At 61.9% G+C, this 21,432-nt stretch overlaps 1 protein-coding gene across 2 annotated transcripts in view; it reads left to right on the top strand.

Annotated features, from left to right (window-relative positions):
- OSBPL5 (oxysterol binding protein like 5) overlaps positions 1–19,380 on the top strand; it is a 60,332-nt gene extending 40,952 nt beyond the window's left edge. For both annotated transcript variants that reach the window (XM_021082639.1, XM_021082638.1), the window contains exons 8-22: positions 983–1,154; positions 1,444–1,651; positions 3,542–3,726; positions 4,203–4,284; positions 5,933–6,031; positions 6,449–6,545; positions 7,636–7,734; positions 13,117–13,214; positions 13,542–13,631; positions 13,717–13,853; positions 14,277–14,462; positions 14,693–14,819; positions 16,531–16,663; positions 17,100–17,202; positions 18,555–19,380. In XM_021082639.1, coding sequence (XP_020938298.1) covers positions 983–1,154; positions 1,444–1,651; positions 3,542–3,726; positions 4,203–4,284; positions 5,933–6,031; positions 6,449–6,545; positions 7,636–7,734; positions 13,117–13,214; positions 13,542–13,631; positions 13,717–13,853; positions 14,277–14,462; positions 14,693–14,819; positions 16,531–16,663; positions 17,100–17,202; positions 18,555–18,693 — 1,955 coding nt within the window. In that variant the 3' untranslated portion in view covers positions 18,694–19,380. The remainder of the gene's footprint in view (positions 1–982; positions 1,155–1,443; positions 1,652–3,541; positions 3,727–4,202; positions 4,285–5,932; positions 6,032–6,448; positions 6,546–7,635; positions 7,735–13,116; positions 13,215–13,541; positions 13,632–13,716; positions 13,854–14,276; positions 14,463–14,692; positions 14,820–16,530; positions 16,664–17,099; positions 17,203–18,554) is intronic.

Genomic DNA, 21,432 nt, shown 5'->3' with positions numbered 1-21,432 from the left:
GGTCGGGGGCCGTGATCCGGGAGGAAGGGTGACACGGCACCTGTGGGTATCAGGAGGAGGAGGCCTTGAAATGGGCTCCAAGGATGCATACTGTTCAGGATGTATAATCTTTTATGACAACCATGGGACCCACAGGTCGGCCCCAGGCCCTGCTCGGCAGGTGCCGGCTTCCCAGCTCACCCTGCAGGTGCTGCTCCCACAAACGCGCATCTTCCTTCCCCCGCACCGTGAACTTTCTGCCCAGGCTGGAGAGCTGTATCCAACCAAGCCTGCAGGGAACACCCCCCGCAGGACCCCAGATGTCCCCTTGAGAAGCAGGAGCCTCCCCTGCAAGCCCCTCCCCCACGTCCCCAGCACACCCCTCCCAACGCCAGGCCCAAGGGTACCCCACACAGCTGGGGAAGCAAACGCACTGTCTCCAAGGGGTTGGCATTCCAAAGGCTCAGCAAAGCAGAGAACCAAGTTCAAGGTCCTTTGATCCCAAGCTAAGAACCAAGTGCAGTGTCCTTGAACCTGTGCCCCCACTTACAGACCCTGGTGCCTGTCTGAGTAACACTTGATGGCACAACGCACGCGACAGACACTCTCCTGAGTGGTAGCATCGCTGTTAGTAGTCACCCCAGGACACGGGTGTCGCTTGGCTGCACGTGTCCCCTTGTCTGTTAACACCCTCTGGGGTACCCTGGTGGTGTTGGTCTAAGCCATTTCCGTCAGGGACCGCCCTCGTCCGTCAGGGAGGACTCCACACGTGGGAGCTGGCAAGGCCCCCGCGGGCAAGAGTGTGTGACCCTGAGGGGGTCACTGGCGGTCCTGGACCTCAGCCCCTCGTCTGTAACATGGGCTTATGACAATGCCCAGGAGTAGGGGACCGGGGGTCGCCCTATAGAAGAAAAGCAGGCTCTGTGGCGGGGGGGGCTCCCCAGTGTGCAGTGGGCATCTCCCGGGCTGGGGGCTGCTCAGCCTAATCCCCCCGTCCCCGCAGGCCGCTGCTGGCTGGATGCCCTGGAGCTGGCGCTGCGCTGCTCCAGCCTCCTGCGACTCAGCGCTTGCAAGCAGGGCCGCGACGGGGAGCCCGGGTCCTCGCCGGATGCGTCGCCCTCCTCGCTCTGCGGGCTGCCCCCCTTGGCCGCCATCCATGACCAGGACCTGTTCCCGTAAGCCGGTGCCCCCTCACTTACAGACCCTTGGAGCCAGGGTCTCCCACCTGCACAAACACACAGGGTCTCCGTGTCCATGGGAACAGAGAGCTGGCCGCCCAAACCCCACCCAGGAGGCAGGCCTCCGCCTGGGGGCCCCGGGGGCCTCAGTGCTTTCATCTGTGAGCTGCAGCTCACGGCGTCAAGTGCCCATCCCAGAGGCTCTTAAACACAGGGGTGTGGGCGAGGGGTGCCCTGGGTGAGGGTGCAGGGGCCCCCCTGTGACCAGCGGCCATCCACCTTCCAGACTGAACGGGTCCTCCCTGGAGAACCACCTGGAGAACGATGGATTCTCAGACAAGTCGGAGAGAGAGAACGCCGAGGAGTCGGACAACGAGACGCAGGACCACAGCCGCAAGACGGAGAGCGGGAGTGACCAGTCGGAGGCCCCGGCGGCGGGCCCGGTGCGCAGAGGGACCACGTACGTGGAGCAGGTCCACGAGGAGCTGGGGGAGGTGAGCCGCCCCACCTGGAGCCCCGGCATCCCCCTGCGCCTGGCCCCACATCCCCGAAGCAGCGGGGCAGCACCTGGCCGGCCCCCGGGGAGCGGGTGCCAGGTCTGTAGGGCCTGAGGGTTGGGGGGGCAGGAAGGTGGGCACGGCCAGGACCAGGGAGAGCCAGGTGAGGGCAGCGGGACCAGGGCTGAGGGTATGGGAAGGACACAGGTGGGTTTTAGGTGACGGCCTGCGGGGGCCCAGGTGAGGCTCTCAGAGGGCTGGGGGCATAGTGGAAGCCGGGGACCCGCTAGGGAGGAGGCGTGGAGGGGACGAAGCTGAGGGCACCTTGGACCCAGGCCAGATGGAGAAGGGAGAAGTGGGGGTTCCGGACGCATCTGGAGGCGGACAGGCAGGACCCAGCCCGACTGCGATGCCCCCTGTGAGACAGGCCTTCTGGGCGAAAGAGGTGGCAGCTGGGGTGAGGCTGGGCTGGGTCCCGGGTTTGGACATCTAGGGGGGCGCTGGTGCAGGGGGGCCTGGGGCTCAGGGGACCATCCAGACATGAGGGCTTGGAGTGCGCAGCCCAAGGGGTCCCGGGGCCCGGGCACCCCGGCCTTCAGAGGCAGAGCACAGACAAGGCGCCTGAGAGCCCAAGGAGTCGGGGGGCAGCTGTGCTGGGAGGTGGGGCAGGAGGAGAGGCTGACCCCGGATCCGTATCGGGGGTGGTGACCGTCACCAAGGCGCCCTCCGTGGTGAGGAGGGGGCAGAAGCCAGAGGGAGAGGGATGAAGGGGGAGGTATGTGGGGGTTCCCAGGGCAGCAGCTCCACGTACGCCCCAAAGCTGGCCTGAAAATCACAGCCTGGGAGCCACCGCCTCCTGGGGGTCAAATGTGACCCCTGCCTCTAGGGACTCACCCCCACCCAGGTGCCCAGGCGTGCTGCCCACACAGGTGCCACCAGGCCTCGGCCACAGCTGTGTGCACAGAGAGGCAAGCCCACTGCCTGAGGCAGCCCAGCGGGGTGGCGACGGACCCTGGTGCAGGGCTGGCTGCTGGCACCCCATTCTGCTGCCCGTCTGGGGGCTCAGGGGATGGGGGTCGCCAGCCAAGTCCTGCCACAGCCCAGGCCTTGGAGCCACAGCCCAGGGCGGGGCGGGGAGGGGTATCACAGGGAGGGGGGACGGGCTTGGTATTCGCCCAGGAGCTGCAGTTCAATGGGACTTCCTGAGAGTGGGGGGTCTTCCACGGACAGCCCTGCCTGGGAACACTCGCCCTGCTAGCCAGCTGTCCCCACATCTAGGTGACCCGGTCAGAGATCCTTCTGCCTGCCCGAGGGCTTGCTGGTCAGTGAGGAGTGGGAGATGGAGCTCCAACACCCCCTCCCCCTCCTCCACGTCCCCCTGCTCCCCTCCTCCCGTCCCTGCCCCGCTGCCCAGACATGGCTCAAAATTCCTGGCTCAGTCTCTCCAGGGCACGCGAGCTCGGGTGAGGCTTAGACATCTCAGGAAAGAGGAGGGGCACCAGGAGGCCCCCCCCAGCCACGTGACCCTGGATAAGAAAGGTCCCTTTCTAGAGGGGGTGCAGGCCCGGAGCCCCTGTCACCCGGTGGTAGGAGGTCTCTTTGTGTGCCTGGCACCTGCTGCGCAGCACAGAATCATGCGAGGTCCACAGATGGTGTCAGCAGCCAGGGTGGGGGCTCACACAGATTGTGGGGGGGACCTTGGGCAGGCAGGCTGGCCTGTGTCTGCAAGTGCCCCTTCAGGCTTGGGGCGCACCTGCTGGAAAACGCGGGTCAGATGGAACTGGGACCGGCTCGCTGGCGTGGGGGCCAGGCCGGGGGGGATTCCTGACGGGGGGCGGGGTGTAGCCCCCCGGGGCCACAGCCTGACCTCAGCCCCTCTGCCCGCAGCTGGGGGAGGCGTCGCAGGTGGAGACGGTGTCGGAGGAGAACAAGAGCCTGATCTGGGTGCTGCTGAAGCAGCTGCGGCCGGGCACGGACCTGTCGCGCGTCGTGCTGCCCACCTTCGTGCTGGAGCCACGCTCCTTCCTCAACAAGCTTTCCGACTATTACTACCACGCCGACCTGCTCTCGAGGTGAGGGGGCGCCCAGACCCCATGGGAGGACCTGGTGGAGAGGGAGGGGGCAGCCCCACGTGCGGTCAGGGCCAGAGCCCTCAAGGTGAGCCCCAGAACTTTCTCTGCACCCTGAGTCCTGAACCTGGGCATCGGCGCCCTTAAGCTACCCTTGGCCAAGGTCAGAAGCGGGCTGAGGCTCAGGGGTCTGCGGAGAGGGGGCGGGTGAGGGCAAGAGCGCCCAGGCGGCTTCATGGAGGCGGCATCCTGCCAGCCTGAGCCTGCAGCATCCTCTCCCCCAGCAGTCAAGCCACCCTGACGTTTTCTGGGTTTGTGGGGAACCCGTTCCCCAGGGGCTGGGAAACATCCCCCTCTTTGGGGCTGGGCCGCTTGAGCGGGGCCTGGGTTTTCAGCCAGCGGATGGAGGTTGAAGTGGAAGGAGGGGGGGTGGGCCAGGGCCCCCGCCTGGAGTGAGGGTGTTCTCCCACGGCTCGCAGGGCTGCGCTGGAGGAAGACGCCTACAGCCGCATCAAGCTCGTGCTGCGGTGGTACCTGTCCGGCTTCTACAAGAAGCCCAAGGTAAGGGGTACCTGCCGGCCTGGGGTGGGGGAGCTGTGGCCCAGTGGGAGGGCCACCCAGCCTGTCCCCTGGTACATGACCCGGCCCAGGGAACAGGCCATCCCCTGCCCCGCATGACCTTGAAGTGTCCTTATCATCCCCACGGTGGCCCCAGATCCTCAGAGATGCAGACCTGGCCTTTGATCTGCGCCCCCAGGACCCCTGGCCAGGCCAGACCCACAGGGTGGTCCCGATCCCTAAAGAGCCCATGCTGGTTCACTCCTCGGAGGAAGAGCTGCCCCCCAACGGTGCCGAGAAAGAGGCTTTTGCCTGTGAACCTCAAGGAACTCTTGGGACTTGTGGGTTTTTGTGTTTGGTTTGGTTTGGTTTGGTTTGGTTTGGCCTTGCCCACAGCACACAGAAGTTCCCAGGCCAGGGATTAAACCTGTGCCACAGCAGTGACAATACCAGGTCCTTAACCCCTAGGCCACCAGGGAACTCCCCGAGTTTGTTTTTTACTCGTAGAGCCCCTTTTGAGAACCCGCCGCCCAGGCTCTGCTGAGAGCAGGGCTGGTCTGGTTGTAGATACTAGAGGGGCCTGAACTCCCCCCACCCCGCCACCCCCTCCCCTGAGCCCAGCGTGGAGCCCTGGGCTTTCACAGGACAGGGACACAGGATTGAAACCACAACTGTGGCTCTGAGTCTTCATTGCGCAGTAGGTTAGAGGTGGGACTGGGCCTCCTGACTGGCTGCAGCCTTCTGCGTTCAGACACAGGCCTAGGCTCCTGCAGGCAGACCCCCAGACCCTTGGCAGGGCCGGATATTCACGCTTAGCAGTGCTGGATGTGTGGGTCGTTGGGGCAGAGGGGGCAGTCCAGGAGGACTTCTCCGAGGAGGAGGCTCCTTGCGGAAGGCTGCCCGAGACAGAACAGTGGCTGCTGCAGGCGGGCCTGGGAAGCTTGGGCAGAAGAGGAATTGTTGGGCAGACCTAGGGGGCTGCAGACAGGCTCAGAAAGGCAGAGCAGGTGTGCCCCCAGGGCGCTCTGCAAAGTCATCACTCATGGGGCCCACGTGCCCCGGGGTGGGGCTGGCAGGTGCACAGACAGCTGCAAGCGACAGAGCTGGAGGGGGCATGAAGGGGGTGGCCCAGGTTCGTCGAATCGAATCTGGGGCCTGAGCTGGACCACATGGAGGCCTGAAAGGAGGGCTCCCCAGACAGGGAAACTGTCTCCTGTGAACGTGGGCGTTTGGGAGCAGAAAGGTGACAGAAACGTAGCAGGAACAGCGTCTGGGGTGGGGGTGGGGCTGGAGAATTTGGGATTCAACTTGAAAGGTCGTTTAGGCGCCACTGGGGACTTCTAGTGAGCTGTGCCCTGGCTTCCCCTGAAGTCCAGGGAGAGTGTGACGTGGTTAGGGTCCCGTGTGCCCCTCAGAGCCAAGAAAGGCACAAGACACTGCATAGGCCGTCCCCCCAGAGTGTAGACCGTGGGTAAAGCATAGTCTCCCAGGGCAGGAGTGGGCGCTGGGCCCAGATGCTGTAGTCTGGAGACCCTCTCCTTGCAGGTACCTGGGGCAGAGGCCAGCGGACCGCCCCCTGTTGCCCTTCTGTCCCCACCCACCCGCGATGGGGCCGCCCAGTGTCTCACAAATGCCTGCTTGTTGCCCGCAGGGGATCAGGAAGCCTTACAATCCCATCCTGGGGGAGACCTTCCGCTGCTGCTGGTTCCACCCCCAGACCAGCAGCCACACCTTCTACATTGCGGAGCAGGCAAGCGCTGGCAGTGGGCGGGGCCCTGGCAGTGGGCGGGATCCTGGCAGAGGGCGGGGCCCTGAAAGTGGGCGGGGCCGTCCAGCCCAGCCCAAGGCAGGTTTCTTGGTGATCCCACCTTTGCATCCACCAAAGTGCTCTGGCCTCACTGCTGCCTGCAGGCCTCCTCCCGGGCGGTGCAGACGCCACCGCAGCTGTGACAGCAGAAAGTTTCTTTGGGGAGGGGGGCAGCACATCCCATTTTCCTGGGGGCGCCCTGGGGTGTTACGGCACTCAGGCCTGGCTTCCCTGGACGCCTGGGATGAGAGCTGGGGCTGCCCTCGCGCCTGCTCCAGGGGCTGGGGGAATGCGGTGGGGCGGGGTGGGGGGGGCTGCCAGCTGCCAGGACCGCTCTGGGAGCCACCTCTCTGCCCACAGGTGTCCCACCACCCGCCCGTGTCCGCCTTCCACGTCAGCAACCGGAAGGACGGCTTCTGCATTAGTGGCAGCATCACAGCCAAGTCCCGGTTCTACGGTGAGGGGCTGCCCTGGGCCCCCAGGACCTCGAGGAAATGGGGGGGGTGCTGGGCTCCCAGATTGGGTGGTCCCCAAGACCTTCCTGGTGGCCATGTGCATGTCCCTCCCCGCCTCTCCTAGCCAAGGACCACCAGTCCTGGTAAAGTGCTCAGACCCCGGGGTCAGGCAGAGCCCGGCCCCCACCCCTGGGCCTTGCACCCCTCAGAGAACCAGCACCTTTTGAGTCTTCAGAGAAAGAAGCACATGAAAAGGTGCTGTCTTGAGCTGGCTGTCCACTTCAGCACCACTGGCCACATGTGGCTAGTTAAACTGATTCAAATGAGAAGTTCCCGTCCTGGCTCAGTGGTTAACGAATCCGACTAGGAATCATGAGGTTGCAGGTTCGATCCCTGGCCTCGCTCCGTGGGTTAAGGATCTGGCATTGCCGTGAGCTCTGGTGTACGTCGCAGACGCGCCTCGGATCTGACGTGGCTGTGGCTGGGGCGTAGGCCGGCGACTACATCACCGATTGGACCCCTGGCCTGGGAATTTCCACGTGCCGCGGGTGCAGCCCTAGAAAATTCAAAAAAAAAAAATTGAAATTAAATAAAAATGCAGCTTCTCAATTGCTCTGGCCACAGCACAAATAGCCACATGTGGCCAGCAGCCACCATGTCACATGGCACAAGATAGAACAGTTCCATCATCCCGGGACTTTCTGCCAGGCAGTGCCACACTACAGCCTAGCACCAAGGGTTTGTCTGCATCTTTCCAGCTGGTGGGCCTTTGTATCATTTTCACAGTGGGCTGGTGCACCCTGGGTACTCCCGTGTGCCTCCCTGGGGTGTTTCTGTAGGGACCCTAATTTGAAAAGGTTCAAAGCCTCCACCCCGAGAACCCCTACTTTAGTAACTGAAAGAAACATTTACACATGGCGAGTTTAAGTAGCTCCTCAGGACAAATGACGTGAGCCCCCTGGACGGGGCTTGTACAGAATCTGAGGCAGAGGTGCCTGTTGGAAGGGAGCTCAGGTCCTGTGACTTAGAGGGTGGCCCCCAGCACCCGAGGATCTGTCTCCACTCACTGGTCCCCCCACCCTGTCTCTGCAGGGAACTCCCTATCAGCTCTGCTGGACGGCAAGGCCACGCTGACCTTCCTGAACCGGGCAGAGGCTTACACCCTTACCATGCCCTATGCCCACTGCAAAGGTGAGAGACCATGCCCCCGACACACAAACCTACAGAGGGCAGAGCCCAGGCCGGCTCCCTCAGGGAGAGCACTCGGGTTCTTGTCTGTGTGAAGGCCTCTGTATTTCACCCTGACTTCCGTGACTGTTTAGCTGGGTGTGAAATTCCAGGCGGCTCTTTCTCTCTTTGAAAACATGCTTCCTCCTTCTCACTTCTTTTGGAGGCTGGCGGTCAGTCAGCTCTCGGCCTCCTTGTCATATAACCTGCTTTTCTCTGTGCTGCTTTTAAGATCTTCTCTCGTCTTTGGTGTCATGCAATCTCACTATAATATGTCAAAAACGTGGATGGCTTTCCCTTTTTTTTTTTTTTTTTTAAACAATGTTGTGTTCATTTCTAGTGAACAGCCAAAGGAATTCAGCTATAGGATTTATTTTTTATTTTTTTATGTTTTTTGTCTTTTGTCCTTTTAGGGCCACACCCAAAGCATATGGAGGTTCCCAGGCTAGGGGTCTAATCCAAGCTGTAGCCACCGGCCTATGCCAGAGCCACAGCAACACAGGATCTGAGCTGCGTCTGCAACCTCCACCACAGCTCACAGCAATGCCAGATCCTTAACCCACGGAGCGAGGCCAGGGATCGAACCTGCGACCTCACGGTTCCTAGTCGGATTCGTTTCCGCTGTGCCATGACGGGAACTCCTATTTTTTATTTTTTAATTAATGCCTTTTTATTATGGTGGTTTTAGGTTTACAAAAATTTGAACGGAAGGTACAGAGCGTTCCCGTACGCCCCCTGCCCTCCACACGCAGCCTCCTGTTGTTAACATCCTATTTACATCAGAGTTCACTCTTTGTGGTGTACGTTACATGGATCTACTGTTTCTGCTGTTACAGTTTCACCCAACAGTTTGGCCACCCTGAAAATCTCTTCTGCTTAGACGTGAATAGATGAATTCCTTCCCCTCCCCGCCCCCAACCCCTGGAAACCACGGGTTTTTTTACTGTCGCCGTAATTTTGCTTTTTTCAGAATGGCATATAGTTGGAATCACTGGGTGTGCAGCCTTTTCAAACTAACACCTTTCAACCTGCCTTGATAATTCTGGGCTTTTTTATTTTTTTATTTTATTTGTAAGAGTTTTTCTTTGTTTTAAATTTTTAAGCTGAGACTGCACGACCCATCAATGTGGGAATTTTTTTTTTTTTTTTTTTTTGCTGCTGGACCTGTGGCAGATGGAAGTTCCTGGGCCAGGGATTAAATCCAAGCTGCAGCTGCCACCTGCATCACAGCTTCACAGCTTTAGCTATAACTGATCCTTTAACCCACTGCATCGGGCTGGGGCTCGAACCCACACCTCTGCAGCGACCCAAGCTACTGCCACAGTGGGAACTGGAAGTGTGAACATTTTTAAGCCATTATTTTTTATTTTATTTTATTTTTTGCTTTTTAGGGCCACACTTGCGGCATATGTGCTCCCTAGGGGATGCCCTTCTTTTCTCACGTGCCCATCTGGTCATCAGGGCGTGGAAAAGAATATTACTCCGTCTTCCACTTGGTTTTGGTCTTTTTAGGGCCACACCCAGGGCATATGGAGGTTCCCAGGCTAGGGGTCGAATCAGAGCTACAGCTGCCAGCCTTTGCCACAGCCACAGCCACACAGGATCCGAGCCACGTCTGTGACCTGCACCCCAGCCCACAGCAGCGCCGGATCCTTAACCCACGGAGCGAGGCCAGGAATCAAACCTGCGTCCTCATGGATCCTAGTCAGGTTCGTTAACCACTGAGCCACGACAGGAACGCCTGTCGTCCCCTTTTCATTACGGAAAACTTCAAATGTGTGTGAAAATACACGGAACGCCCACAGAGCACAGCCCAGCAGGGGCCAGTCTCGTTGCCCTCGTCCCCACACGCTCTCCCACCTCATTCATTTGAGGTCAGTCCCGGAAATCACCTCATTTCTAAGTTTCACCGTGTGTCACCAAAGGATAAGTGTTCCCCTTCTTAATCATAACCACGATACTATCATTGTATTAAAAAACAAAATGCACAAACCGAGGCTCTTCGGAGTTCCTGTTGTGGCTCAGTCGGCTAAGAGCCACCTGGTCGCCGTGAGGATGTGGGTTCTGTGCCCGGTCTCATTCAGTGGGTGAAGGATCAGCCTTACCGTGAGCTGTGGTGTTGATCTGGAACTCAGATCGGGCGCTGCTGCGGCTGTGGTGTGGCGTGGCTGGCAGCTGAAGCTCCGATTCGACCCCTAGCCTGGAAACTTCCATGGGCCGCCCTAAAAAGCAAAAAAAAAAAAAAAAGGAAAGTTCCCTGATCATTGCAAATACATGTGTATTTACGTACACACGTTACGGGACATGTTTTGAGCAGGATCCTGAGTCGGGGTCCCGCTTGGAGCTGGAGCTCATTTCCACACCCTCTGCCTACTCCCCCTGCAATGAACTGGTCCAAGAAATAAGGCCATTTTCCTGGGGTTTCCTGCAGTCTGGATGTTCCGGCTCTGTCCATGGTGCAAGGGCACGGATTCGGTATAAGCTGGAAGTTGACCTCGCCCTGGAACTTGATCACTTTAAGGCACAGTTTTTCCAACAAGACACTCAGTAGGGGAGTTCCTATGATGGCTCAGCAGAAACGAACCCAGCTAGCATCCATGAGGATGAAGGTTCAATCCCTGGCCTCGCTCCGTGGGTTAAGGATCCAGCATTGCTGTGAGCTATGGTGTGGGTCAAAGATCCCGTGTGGCTGTGGCTGTGGGGTACGCCGGCAGCTGCCCCTCCGATTCGACCCCCAGCCTGGGAACTTCCACCTGCCGCAGGTGCGGCCCTAAAAAGACCAAAAAAAGACCAAAAAAGGATGCTCAGTAGGCAGCTTCCTGTCTTCCCGCCACTAGGTTGGCAGTGTCCCCTTGTCTCCAAACCTGTGATGTCAGCAGCGGGGATCCTGGGTGCCCGGTTGGTCTGCCACCCCTTCCTCTGACCAGCAGGCAGCCCCGTCTACCGTGTGCTCCCCCGGGACGTTTGGTACTCGTAGGATAAATGCCGGGCTTTTCTCCTTTCGAAATTTGGAGTCCCCTCCCCCTCTCCTCCAAGGTGAGGTCACTGCTGCTGAGAACTCTCAGAGCAGAACATGCACGACCCTCGCCGAGCCTCTCGGTGGCCTGTGGCCCCTTTGTCGCTCCCTGGGCCCTTGTTGGCCAGCGGGAGCCATCAGGTTGGCCCCAGGTCCTGTGCACACAGCCTGAGTGGTCTGCCTCCTGCTGGCCTGACCCCAGGAGACCGTGACATCTCCTGCTCGAGACCTCGAGTCACCCGTTTCTCCAGGAGCCCCAGGTTCCTTCCAGGAGGAAGTGGTAGGTGGACCTCATTGTCTGGAGGCCAAATATGCCTCTTTTTTTCTTTTTTTTAAATGGCCGCACCCGTGGCACATGGAAGTTTCCAGGGTGGGGATCGAACCCACACCTCCTCGGTGATCCAAACTGCTCCCGTCAGATCCTCAACCCACAGCGCCAAGGGGGGAGCGCCCCCAAATCTGCTTCTTACGAATGTTCAGGTCACTGTTTCTAGGGCTTTCCAGTGAAATGAACAGATTTTTTTTTTTCTTTTTAAGGCCGCCCATGCAGCATGTAGACGTTCCCCGGCTAGGGGTCAAACCGAGCTGCAGCCGCCAGCCTACACCCCAGCCACAGCAACGCCAGATCTGAGCTGCATCTGCAGCCGACACCACGGCTTGCGGCAACCCAGATCCTTAACCCACGGATCGAGGCCAGGGATCATCGAACCTGCATCCTCACCGACACTCTGTCAGGTTCTTAACCTGCCGAGCCACCACGGGAACTCCCAGTGTTTGTGTTTTTGTTTTGGGGTTTTTTTTTTTTTTTTTGAGACAAAAACAGGCGATGAGTTCACACTTACATTTCGGATCCAGATTCAAGAGGGCGGGTTTTTGTCTGTCCCACTCACCTCACATGTAAAACATTGTCAGTCCCCCCACCCCCGCCCCGTGCCAGGGAGCCCCTTCCTGTGACCCAGCACGCTCACGCGCTGTCTCAGTCACAACAGGGTCACCGCTGACGACGGGGTGTGCGTGACGTCTGTGCTCATTCTTGTCCTGAGTAGAGCCCACGGGGGTCCGTAAGGTCCTCGAATGCCCCCCTCCGAGATCACGGCACCAAAGGACCCTCATTCTGGTCTTTGGTTTCATTTCACTCTGGATTTTTAGGAATTGCTTTTTAATTTCCTTTTTACAACAATTTCCCAAGGGAAATACATACCTGCTTCCAAAGTCAAAACAACAAAACAAGGTATAGACAAGTCTAGGGTCTCTTAGACTCCCCCTCCCCAACCCCCAGCCCCACCCCCAGGAGAGAATCGAGTCCGGCACACCTGGCCCGCTGCCGCTTCTCTCACTTCGCACCCGTCCCTCCGTCTGTCTGTCCGTGTGTCCCAGAGAAAAGCCAGAGCAGCTCGGAGCCCCGCCCTCGTGTGCTGCACGGGGGCATTTGGGGGCAATTCCAGCCTTCTTGCTATTTAATTAGCTTGTCCTTGATTTTATTTTACGTATTTTTGCCTTTTTTAGGGCCGCACCCTCGGCACATGGAAGCTGTCAGGCTAGGGGTTGAATTGGAGCTATAGCCACCGGCTTATGATGCAGCCACAGCACCGCCGGATCCTTAACCCATTCAGTGGGGCCAGGGATCAAACGTGTGTTCTCATGGATCCTAGTTGAGTTCTTTTCCACTGAGCCACACGGGAACTCCTTTTTTTAAAAATTTTTCAAAGACATCTTTTATCCCACACCTGTAAGTTTTTTAGAGTAAGAATGGTTCTTTCTTTCTTCCCTTCTTTTCTTCTCTCTCTCCCCTTCTTTCCTTCTTCTTTCTTTTAGATTAAGCCCCCATATGACCAGAAATAGGAGATTCATGCTTTCCTTCACTAATTAAATACGTATGTGTGTGTGAATATACATGTATATATATATTAAGCTAGAAAAATCTGCCCCGGTCCCGTCCTGCGCGCAGCGGTGAGCAGGGAGATGCAGGTGCCTGCGCTGGGGCAGAAACCGCAGAGCCCAGCAAGGACCAGATGAGCGTCTCCTGGGAGCCTGGAACAGGGGCTTCCTGGAGGAGGCAGCCCAGGAAGGGAGGGGCGTCTCCTGGGCACAGCCACTCACTCGAGCCAAGGCCCTGGAAGCAGAGCTGGTCGCAGAGGAACCAGGCCCGGCCCCGGGCTCTGCTCATCTAACCAGAGGCTCCATCCTGGCAGCCTGCCCCTCCCCCCCAGCAACCCTCCAGGCTCTGAGTTAGGCCTCCAGCGGTCAGTGTTACTGGGTCAGACCCGGCTGGGGCCTGGGGACGCGGCTGTCCCCGGGTGTCCCTGACGCCCACCGCGGCTGTGTTCCAGGAATCCTCTACGGCACCATGACCATGGAGCTGGGCGGCAGAGTGACCATCGAGTGCAAGAAAAACAGCTTCCGAGCTGAGCTGGAGTTCAAGCTCAAGGTGGCACTGGCCGGAGCCCCTTGGCCACCAAAGGGCCTGAGGGGGCATGGGGCTCAAGTGGGGGAGGGAGAGGCCCCAGGGTGCCCCCTTCCACCCTCTCGATGCACTAAGGGAGCAGTTCTCAGCCTCCCAGCAGTGCAGCCAGGCCCAGAGCGGGACGGGGCTGCCAACAGGCCACACAGCGGAACCAGAACAGGCTCAGGCCCCTTGGGCGAGCGAGGCTGCCTCCAGCTTCCGTCCCTCCCCAGCTCCCCCAGCCTCCCGCCGTGAGGAAGGGTCCCCTCCCCAGCCGCCCCTCACTGGGGCCGTCCGGCCGTGTCCCCACAGCCCTTCTTTGGGGGCAGCGCGAGCATCAACCAGATCTCAGGGAAGATCACTTCGGGCGAGGAGGTCCTGGCGCGGCTCGCAGGCCACTGGGTAAGAGGCCGCCGTCGGGCGGGCGTGGCCAGGACCAGGGGGCACGGGCGGCCACGGCGCCTCTGACCCGCCTGGCATCTGGCAGGACAGGGAAGTGTTCATCACGGAGGAGGGCAGAGGGGGCGCCGAGCTGTTCTGGAACCCAAGCGGGGAGGTCCGTGGGCAGCGGCTGAAGCGGTGCACGGTGCCATTGGAGGAGCAGACAGAGCTGGAGTCTGAGAGGTGATGCCCAGGCACCGAGGGGCCCTGACCGCAGCGGGGGTGGCCGGGTGGGCAGCGCTCTCCACTCGGCAGGGTTCCAGGGCTGCGGGCACACCCCCGGGGTGCTCCGGGCAGGGAGGATGAACCTGAGCGGAGCCCTCGTGGCAGCTGGGGGGACAGGGCGTGAGGCCGGGGACAGGCAGGCGTTAGGGCAGATGACACACAGCTCCACAGCGAGGTCCCTGCTGGCGGGAGATGTGCACTCAGTGTAGGAAAGATCCATCTCTCAGGTTGCCTGTGCCCAAGAGACACGGGTACCCCGAGAGGTAGTGAGCTCCTTGTTGCTGGAGGCAATCAAGCAGAGGTTGCTCTGCGCCTCCCCTCTAGTGTGGAGGGGACAGGGCTGCCCAGGTCCCCAGCTCAGAGCGGTCGCTCTGCCCGCAGGCTCTGGCAGCACGTCACCAAAGCCATCAACGAGGGTGACCAGCACAAGGCCACACAGGAGAAGTTTTCTCTGGAGGAGGCCCAGCGGCAGCGGACCCGAGAGCGCCAGCAGAACCTGGTGCCCTGGACGCCCCAGCTGTTCCACCTGGACCCTGCCACCCAGGAGTGGCGCTACCGATATGAGAAGTGAGTGCGGACAGGCAGTGACCTGGGGCCCCGAGGTCCCCGCCCTGGGCCTGCGGGCACTCCTGCTCCCCTGAGGAGTGAGGGAGGCTCCCTCTTAGGCCTTGCCGATGGGTGCCACTAACAGTCACTCCCCAGGGGGCTCCAGCCACGGCTGGGAGTCTGAGGGCTGGGCCAGGATGGTCACTCAGAGGGTCACTGCCCCTGCTGACCAACCCTCTCTGACCCTCCAGCCACAGCCCCTGGGACCCCCTGAAGGACATCGCCCAGTTTGAGCAAGACGGGGTCCTGCACACCCTGCAGCGGGAGACCATGGCCCGCCAGACGGTCTTCCTGGGCAGCCCGGGGCCCAGGCACCAGGTCAGCACCGCCGCAGGCCCTGCCTGGGTCCTCCAGGTGGTGGGCCACTCCCACCTGTCCGGCCCTCCTTCTCTGGGTCCCCCACCCTGGCACACTCTCACCCTCCTCCTAGCAGGCTCTCCTCTGACAGCCCCCTTGCCCCTGCCTGCCCGGCCCTGCCCAGTTAGTTCCCAGGCATCCAGGGTTCAGGGCGCTGTGCCAGGGTCTGCTGGTCCTGGCCCATCACTCCCCAGAGCCACCCTCTGCGGTGTTAGGAGCACATCAGCCCATTCTACAGATGAAAAAACAGAGGCTCAGGGCAGCCCAGGGACTTGCCCGAGCGGGAGGAGGAGGAGGAGGAGGAGGAGCTGGCATTAGCCCAGACATCTGGGCCTCTGCTGGGGAGAGGTGGGGGGGGGGCCCGCAGGGCAGGGGAAGGGGGAGAGGGAGAGGGCAGGGGGAGCCCTGGGAGGCACGAGGAAGGAGCACTAGATAGCTGTGCCTCTTTAGGGAGATCTGGAGGGGTGCCTGCCCACGTGGGCGGTTCCACACCTGCAACAGTGCCCTCTATGCGCGCAGCGGGGACAGCACTCACCGGGCAGGAGGGGCTCACTCCGCATTCCTGCCCCTGGGCTCCAATTTCTCCAGCAAGGGGGGGCCACAGTGTCTCACCCCTCCCCATCCCCCACATGCTGCGGCCCCTCATCCCAGACCAGATGGGCCCAGCCCCTCCCACAGGTGTCCCCCTGCTGCACCTCTGCACCCTCCTCCCTCTCCTCAGCACACCAACCGGCTCGGACCCCACCAACCCCAAAACCTGACCGCTTGGCGAAATCCACCTGACTGGGCTCTGGCCCCGCCTCCCCGCGCCTGACCCCGCCCCCCGCCTCTGACGCCACTTCCCCGCCTTCCCACGCCTGACCCCGCCTCCCCGCCTCTGACACCACTTCCCCGCCTTCCCTCGCCTGACCCCGCCTCCCCGCCTCTGACACCACTTCCCCGCCTTCCCGCGCCTGACCCCGCCTCCCCGCGCCTGGCCCCGCCTCCCCGCCTCTGACACCACTTCCCCCTCTCCCCGCGTCTGACGCCACCTCCCCATGGCTGTTGCGTCAGGGCCATGTGGTCTCACTGCGGAGCACCCAGCTGCCAACCAGGGCCCCTCAGTAGGACACAGGCCTGCCGTCGCGTGCTGGCGCCCACAGTCCGGCTCCGCTTCTGCTGCTTCCCCTCCTCTCCCGGGGCACGGGTCTGTGCGGGGGGGGCCTTGGGAACTCCATGCTGTGGCCACTCCTGTACCCAGGGGCTCTTTAGAGGCTGGCCGAACCTGAGGCCCCTCCCGCTGAGGGGGTCCTAGCTGTCAGCGCTCACGCTCAGCCGGGTCGGCCGGCCCAGCTCACGGTCAGAGCATGTCCTGCTCCTCCGCCATCATCTCCGCGTTCAGTGGGCATGACCTTGTGACAGTCAGCAGGTCAGAAGGGGTCAGAGCTCTGTGTTACCCTGAGGACACGGAGGCCCCCGGGGAGTGATGCCCCACCCAGAGCAGAGGCTGACCTCTGTGCACCCAGAACCACCAGCTTCTTCCTCTGTGGCCACCTCTCGTGTCCTGCCATAAACCCACCACCATGTCCCCAAGGCCAGCAGCACCCCAGCAGGTCCCCAGGGGCCCAGCTGGAGTGCGAGGGTGTGGAGGTGTGGGTGGGCTCCCAGCCGAAGCTGCTGCCTCTCCCTCCAGGGGCCTGGCCCTGACCAGCGGCTCCGCAAGGCCAGCGACCAGCCCTCAGGCCACAGCCAGGTCACCGAGAGCAGCGGCTCCACGCCCGAGTCCTGCCCCGAGCTCTCGGACGAGGATGGTGACTTTGCTCCTGGTGAGCCCGTCGTCCCTGGCCAGCCCCTCCCTCCGCAGGGTGGGAGGGCCAGAGACGCCCAGGGGCAGGTGGGGTGGCGCAGGCTTCCGAGTCTGCGGTCAGAGGGCCAGGGCACCTCCCTCGGCGGCAGGGGTGGCTTGAGGGGCAGGGCTGTGCAGTGTCCACCGTTGCCTGTGGGCCCGCTGCCCTGGAGGGAGAGCGTGTCTCCCCGCCTGGGTCCCGCCTCTGGGGTTATTAGAGGCCAGCTCAGCCTAGGGGTCCCCCCACCCCAAAACATCCCCCGGCACCGCCTTCCTGTGCCATTAGCTTCACTCGAAGGCTTCTGTGAAGGGGTGCACAGCCCCAGCACCCCACCTGCCCGCTCCCTGGCCACCTGCTCATCCTCACTTCTCCCCTCCCCTCCTGTGTCCCCTCGTCCCCCGGGTCCTGCGACCAGGCTGCGAGAGCCCGTGCCCTCGCTGTGGAAAGGAGGCGCGGCGGCTGCAGGTGCTGCACGAGGCGATCCTGTCCATCCGGGAGGCCCAGCAGGAGCTGCACAGGTGCACCCCGCTCGGGAGTAGCTGGGTTCTGGGTCACAGAGCGGGAGAGCCCGAGGCGGCCGGAGGGCATGCGTCTGGAATGTCACGCAGGCTGGAACCCTCAGGACCTCAAAGGGTCTGGCGGCTGGGCGAGGACTGGGGACTTCTGGGTTCCGTCCTCTGCCTGGGGTGGGCAGGGCAGGGAGCGGTGGGTGAACAGGCTGGGTCGGCGAGGAGAAGGCCGGGTCTGGGTGGGCTTGATGCGGCCCAGGTGAGCCAGAGCAGGGATGCTCTTGGTGGTGGCAGGTGGAGCCAGGTGGAAGCTGGAGGGAGGTGTGTCCCAACTCCCCACTGGGCCCACAGCTCCAGAAACAGTAGGTCTCGGGGATAGCACCCCGAAGCCTGGGAGCATGCTCTGGGACCCCCCGGGGCAGGAGGCAGAGCCATGCTTGCCAGCTCTGCTCCAGAGCCAGGCTCCTGGCCCCAGTCCAGGCTGCAGGACCCAAATGGCTGTGGGAACTAGGGCTGTCCTGGCCTCAGTCTCCTGGTCTGTGAACTGGGGTGGATAGCAGGGGCCCTGGGGCTGGAGGGCTTCCTGGAGGAGGAGGCGCGTTGGCAGGAAGGAGACGGAAAAGAGGAAAGCAGAGGTCCATACTGAGAGCCGTGGGGCCCAGGAGGTGAGGGGCCGAGACGGTGGAGCCGAGTCAGAGGACCCTGGGAGCCAGGAGGGTCGGGGTGGCTGTCCCACCCCACACAGAAGGAAGCTTGCTGCAGGGCAGGTGGGCAGGAGGGCAGCCAGAAGCTTCTCCAGAGGCCCAGATGCACAGTGACGTCCGAGTCCAGGCAGGGCTGCGGCTTTCCTGGGGCTGCCGTACCAAGGCCCGCGGAGAGGCAGCTTCAACGGCAGACATGTACCTCTCCCAGTCCTGGGGGCTGGAAACCCGAGGTCGAGGCAGGGCTGGTCCCTCCCGATGCCCCTCTGCTCGGCCTGTCGCGGGCCGTCTCTCGGTGCATCTCCACGTGGTCAGCCCTGTGTGTGTCCTGTCCTTATAAGGACCCAGTCCTGTGGGGTCAGGGCCCCAGCCTAGACCGCATTGTACTTGAATCACCTCCTTAAGGTCGTGTCTCCACGTACAGCTGTGTTCTGGGGGACTGGGGTCAGGGTTGCCGCAGAGGCCTTTAGGGGACACGGTTGAGCCGTAACAGTGGAGTGGGAGGGAGGATGTAGGAAGCCCAGCTCCCCCCACCCTGAGCCCCCCTCCCTGGATCGTGTGCCCTCCCCCTGAGGAACCGTCACTTCCCTTTGCACCCGAGGGCAGGGAGCTGCCATGTGGGCCGGCTGGCCCGGCTGAAGCGTGTGCCCTGTATTGCAGGCATCTCTCAGCCATGCTGAGCTCCGCAGCCCTGGCCAGGCAGGCGCCAGCCCCAGGCCTCCTGCACAGTCCGCGCTCCTGGCTCCTGCTCTGCGTGTTCCTGGCATGTCAGCTGCTCATGAACTACGTCCTCCAATAAGAGCCCCTCGGGGACAGAGACGGCGGGGCACCGCCTCCCTCCCAGGCACCTAGCACTTTAAGCCAGCCCCGTGGAGGCAGAGACGGGGCGAGCGCGGTCCCTGTGGACAGAGGGACCCAGGGCCACAGGACAGCAGGAGGGACCTGGCGGGGGCAGCACTGAGTCCCCCTGGGGAGGTGCTGGCCTTTCCCACAGGGCCTCCTGCCGGCCGCTGGCCTTAATGCTAAAGCCAAAAGCCACTTCTGTCTCGTGCCCGGCGCTCCTGGGCCACCTCTCCTCCTCACCCCGCTCAGCCTCCACTTGCCCCTGGGGGTTGATGTGGTGGGTGGGGCGGGCCTGCCTGGCTCCGGGTGCTGCTCCCAGCAGGGGTGGGTGGGAGGTTTGCGGAGCAAAAGCAGGGGGGCAGGTGGGCGTTGCGCCTGAGGCATCCTTTCCTGAGCCCCTGCCCAGGTGGCCTCAGGTTGGGCTGCTCTGCAGAGGACATGGCAGCCTTATTCTGCCCTGTGTGTGCGGATGGAGCCCAGGACGTACCCAGGGGACACGCCGCACCCTGCTCAGCCAGGACACGCTAAGGCAGGGCGGGCACCCCGGGACCCAAGGTGGCCGCTCTGCTCAGACTGATGCCCAGCCTTCCCCTTCTCCACCTTTTTAATAAACGCAAATGCAATATTTTAGGCAGGCTGTGAACAGCGTCTGGCATCTGGCCTCCCTTCCTGTGTCAAAGGTCGTGTGTGTGTGCGTGTGCCCGTGCGTGTGCGTGCTGCATCTGCACATGTAGATACACGCAGAACCTTACACTATGTCGTGTCGGTGCCATCAGAGCTGACTCTCTCATCTTCCAGTTTGTCTCCCCGTTCTTGGTCCTCCCCCAACTTGGGGGCACATCCGTGCTCCGATCCTTGAAATAAACACACACACATGTGCATGTCGTCTTCTTGGGGGGAGCGCTTCTGGAAACCGGTCGGGGGGTGTGTTTCAGGGGACAGACCATTCCTGCAGAGGCTGTCTGGGGCTGGGGGGACCCAGGCAGGGGTCCGAGGACCTGAGGATGGAGGGAAGAGGTGGGGGGATGGGGGTGCACGTTGCAGGGAGCAGTGAGACGTCACCCTGTGCAGCCAGCGCCAGGAGGCTGGGGTTCCCACAACGAGCCAGTGAGACAGCCGAGGACACAGCACGGCACTGCCCACCAGGGTGGCCCTGAGCCCATGTTGCCTGGCCTCTGCCCCACAATGACGGCCCCCTCCCCACCCTGCTGCCCCCAGCCCGGCCCTTCAGTTCCCCTGTGGCCCCTGTTCCTGGTCCTCGCAGCCACCAGGGCCAGGTGACTGGGCCTGCCTTTGCTGGGACAGCCCAGGAGGCCCCCGAGGAGAGGGTGGGGGCTGCTGACCGCAGACCCCACCCACCACAGCAAAGACACTGCAGCCCAGGCCTATGGACCGGAAGGATGAAACAGGAGGGGGAGGGACACCCCAGGGTAGGATGCTGAGGAGGCCCCAGGGGGGTAGGGCTCTGCCATCCCAGCCCCCATGCCCGCCCTGGGCAGACGGGTATTCACAACCCCTCTGAGGCAGGGCCCCGGACTGGCTCTGGGTCTCCAGGGTGCCGCCAGCCCCTGCAGGAGAGCGGGGGTCCTGGGGAGAGTGGTCTGCATTTTGATACCAGGCCAGGCTGCTCTGGACCCAGAGCCCCGGCCCCGAGTTTTGCACGCTGTCCCTTTCAGAGCCAGAACGGGCCAGCCTGGGGCAGCCCGACCACCAGCCCGTCCAACCCCCGGCCCCTGCAGCTCAGAATCTCCTCCAGAGTTCTCTGGAGGTCCTTGGAATGCCAAGAACGATTCGCCATCCACAGAGAAAGGAGAGCTGGCTGCACCTGATCCCGGGGCCAAGGGGGTCTTGCCCCAGAGGCGGAGCCTGCGGACGAGAGAGCGTGGCAGCCGATGGAGCAGCTGGCCCAGGGGGCTTGGGGAGGCGGCCGAGGGGAACGGAAAACGCCAAAGGGGAGCGGGGACTGAACACCTCTGTGGACCGAGAGGGAGGAGGGGGCGCTGGGAGCCGGCAGGCTGCGGGGCTGTGGGCCAGGGGAGGCGGGGCCTCTGGGAGGAACTTGCAGAGCAGGTGGCAGGGGGAGAGCAGGCTGGGCCCCGGGGGCCACAGCTGCCTCGCACATCTCTCGCGAAGGTCCCGGCTGGGCCCCGTGGGCGGCCCCAGGGACAGCACGGAAAGGATGGCGAGAGCAGCTCTTCCTCTGTCCTAAGGAATTCCTCTGGGTCGAAGGAGTTAACTCTTACAGATACTTCAGATAAAAGCAGTCACACAATATGTGACCTTTTGTGCCCGACTTCGCATATTCTGAGGTTCACTGCCAAGGTGGTAAGTAGCAGTGCTGTGTCCTCTTCATTGCATGCCTGGCCCTGTTTATTATTGCATCGGCTGACTGACACGTGGGTGGTGGTCCCCACTCTTGGCTGTGCCTAGGGTCCTGCGTTGCAGGTTTGTGTGTAAGTGCTGTGGGGGAATATTTGCTTGAGCCCCATTTTCAGTTCTTTGGAGTGGAATTGCTTAGGAAATGCACGATGTGGCAGCCGGACTGAAGGAATGGAAGCTCAGGAGGAGGTGTGACGGGCTCAGCCCGCCCTCCGGGAGCCCCAGAGCAGCAAGAGAAAGTCAGAGATGCCTTTCCCTAATGACATGGTGACAGACACCTCGCTTTGGGGGACCTGCCAGCAACTTGCAGGTGCAA

This window comes from Sus scrofa, chromosome 2, assembly GCF_000003025.6.
Source record: "Sus scrofa isolate TJ Tabasco breed Duroc chromosome 2, Sscrofa11.1, whole genome shotgun sequence".
Classification (NCBI taxonomy): Eukaryota; Metazoa; Chordata; class Mammalia; order Artiodactyla; family Suidae; genus Sus; species Sus scrofa.
The sequence above is the reverse complement of the archived record's forward strand: the minus strand, read 5'-3'. Positions and strand labels throughout refer to the sequence as shown.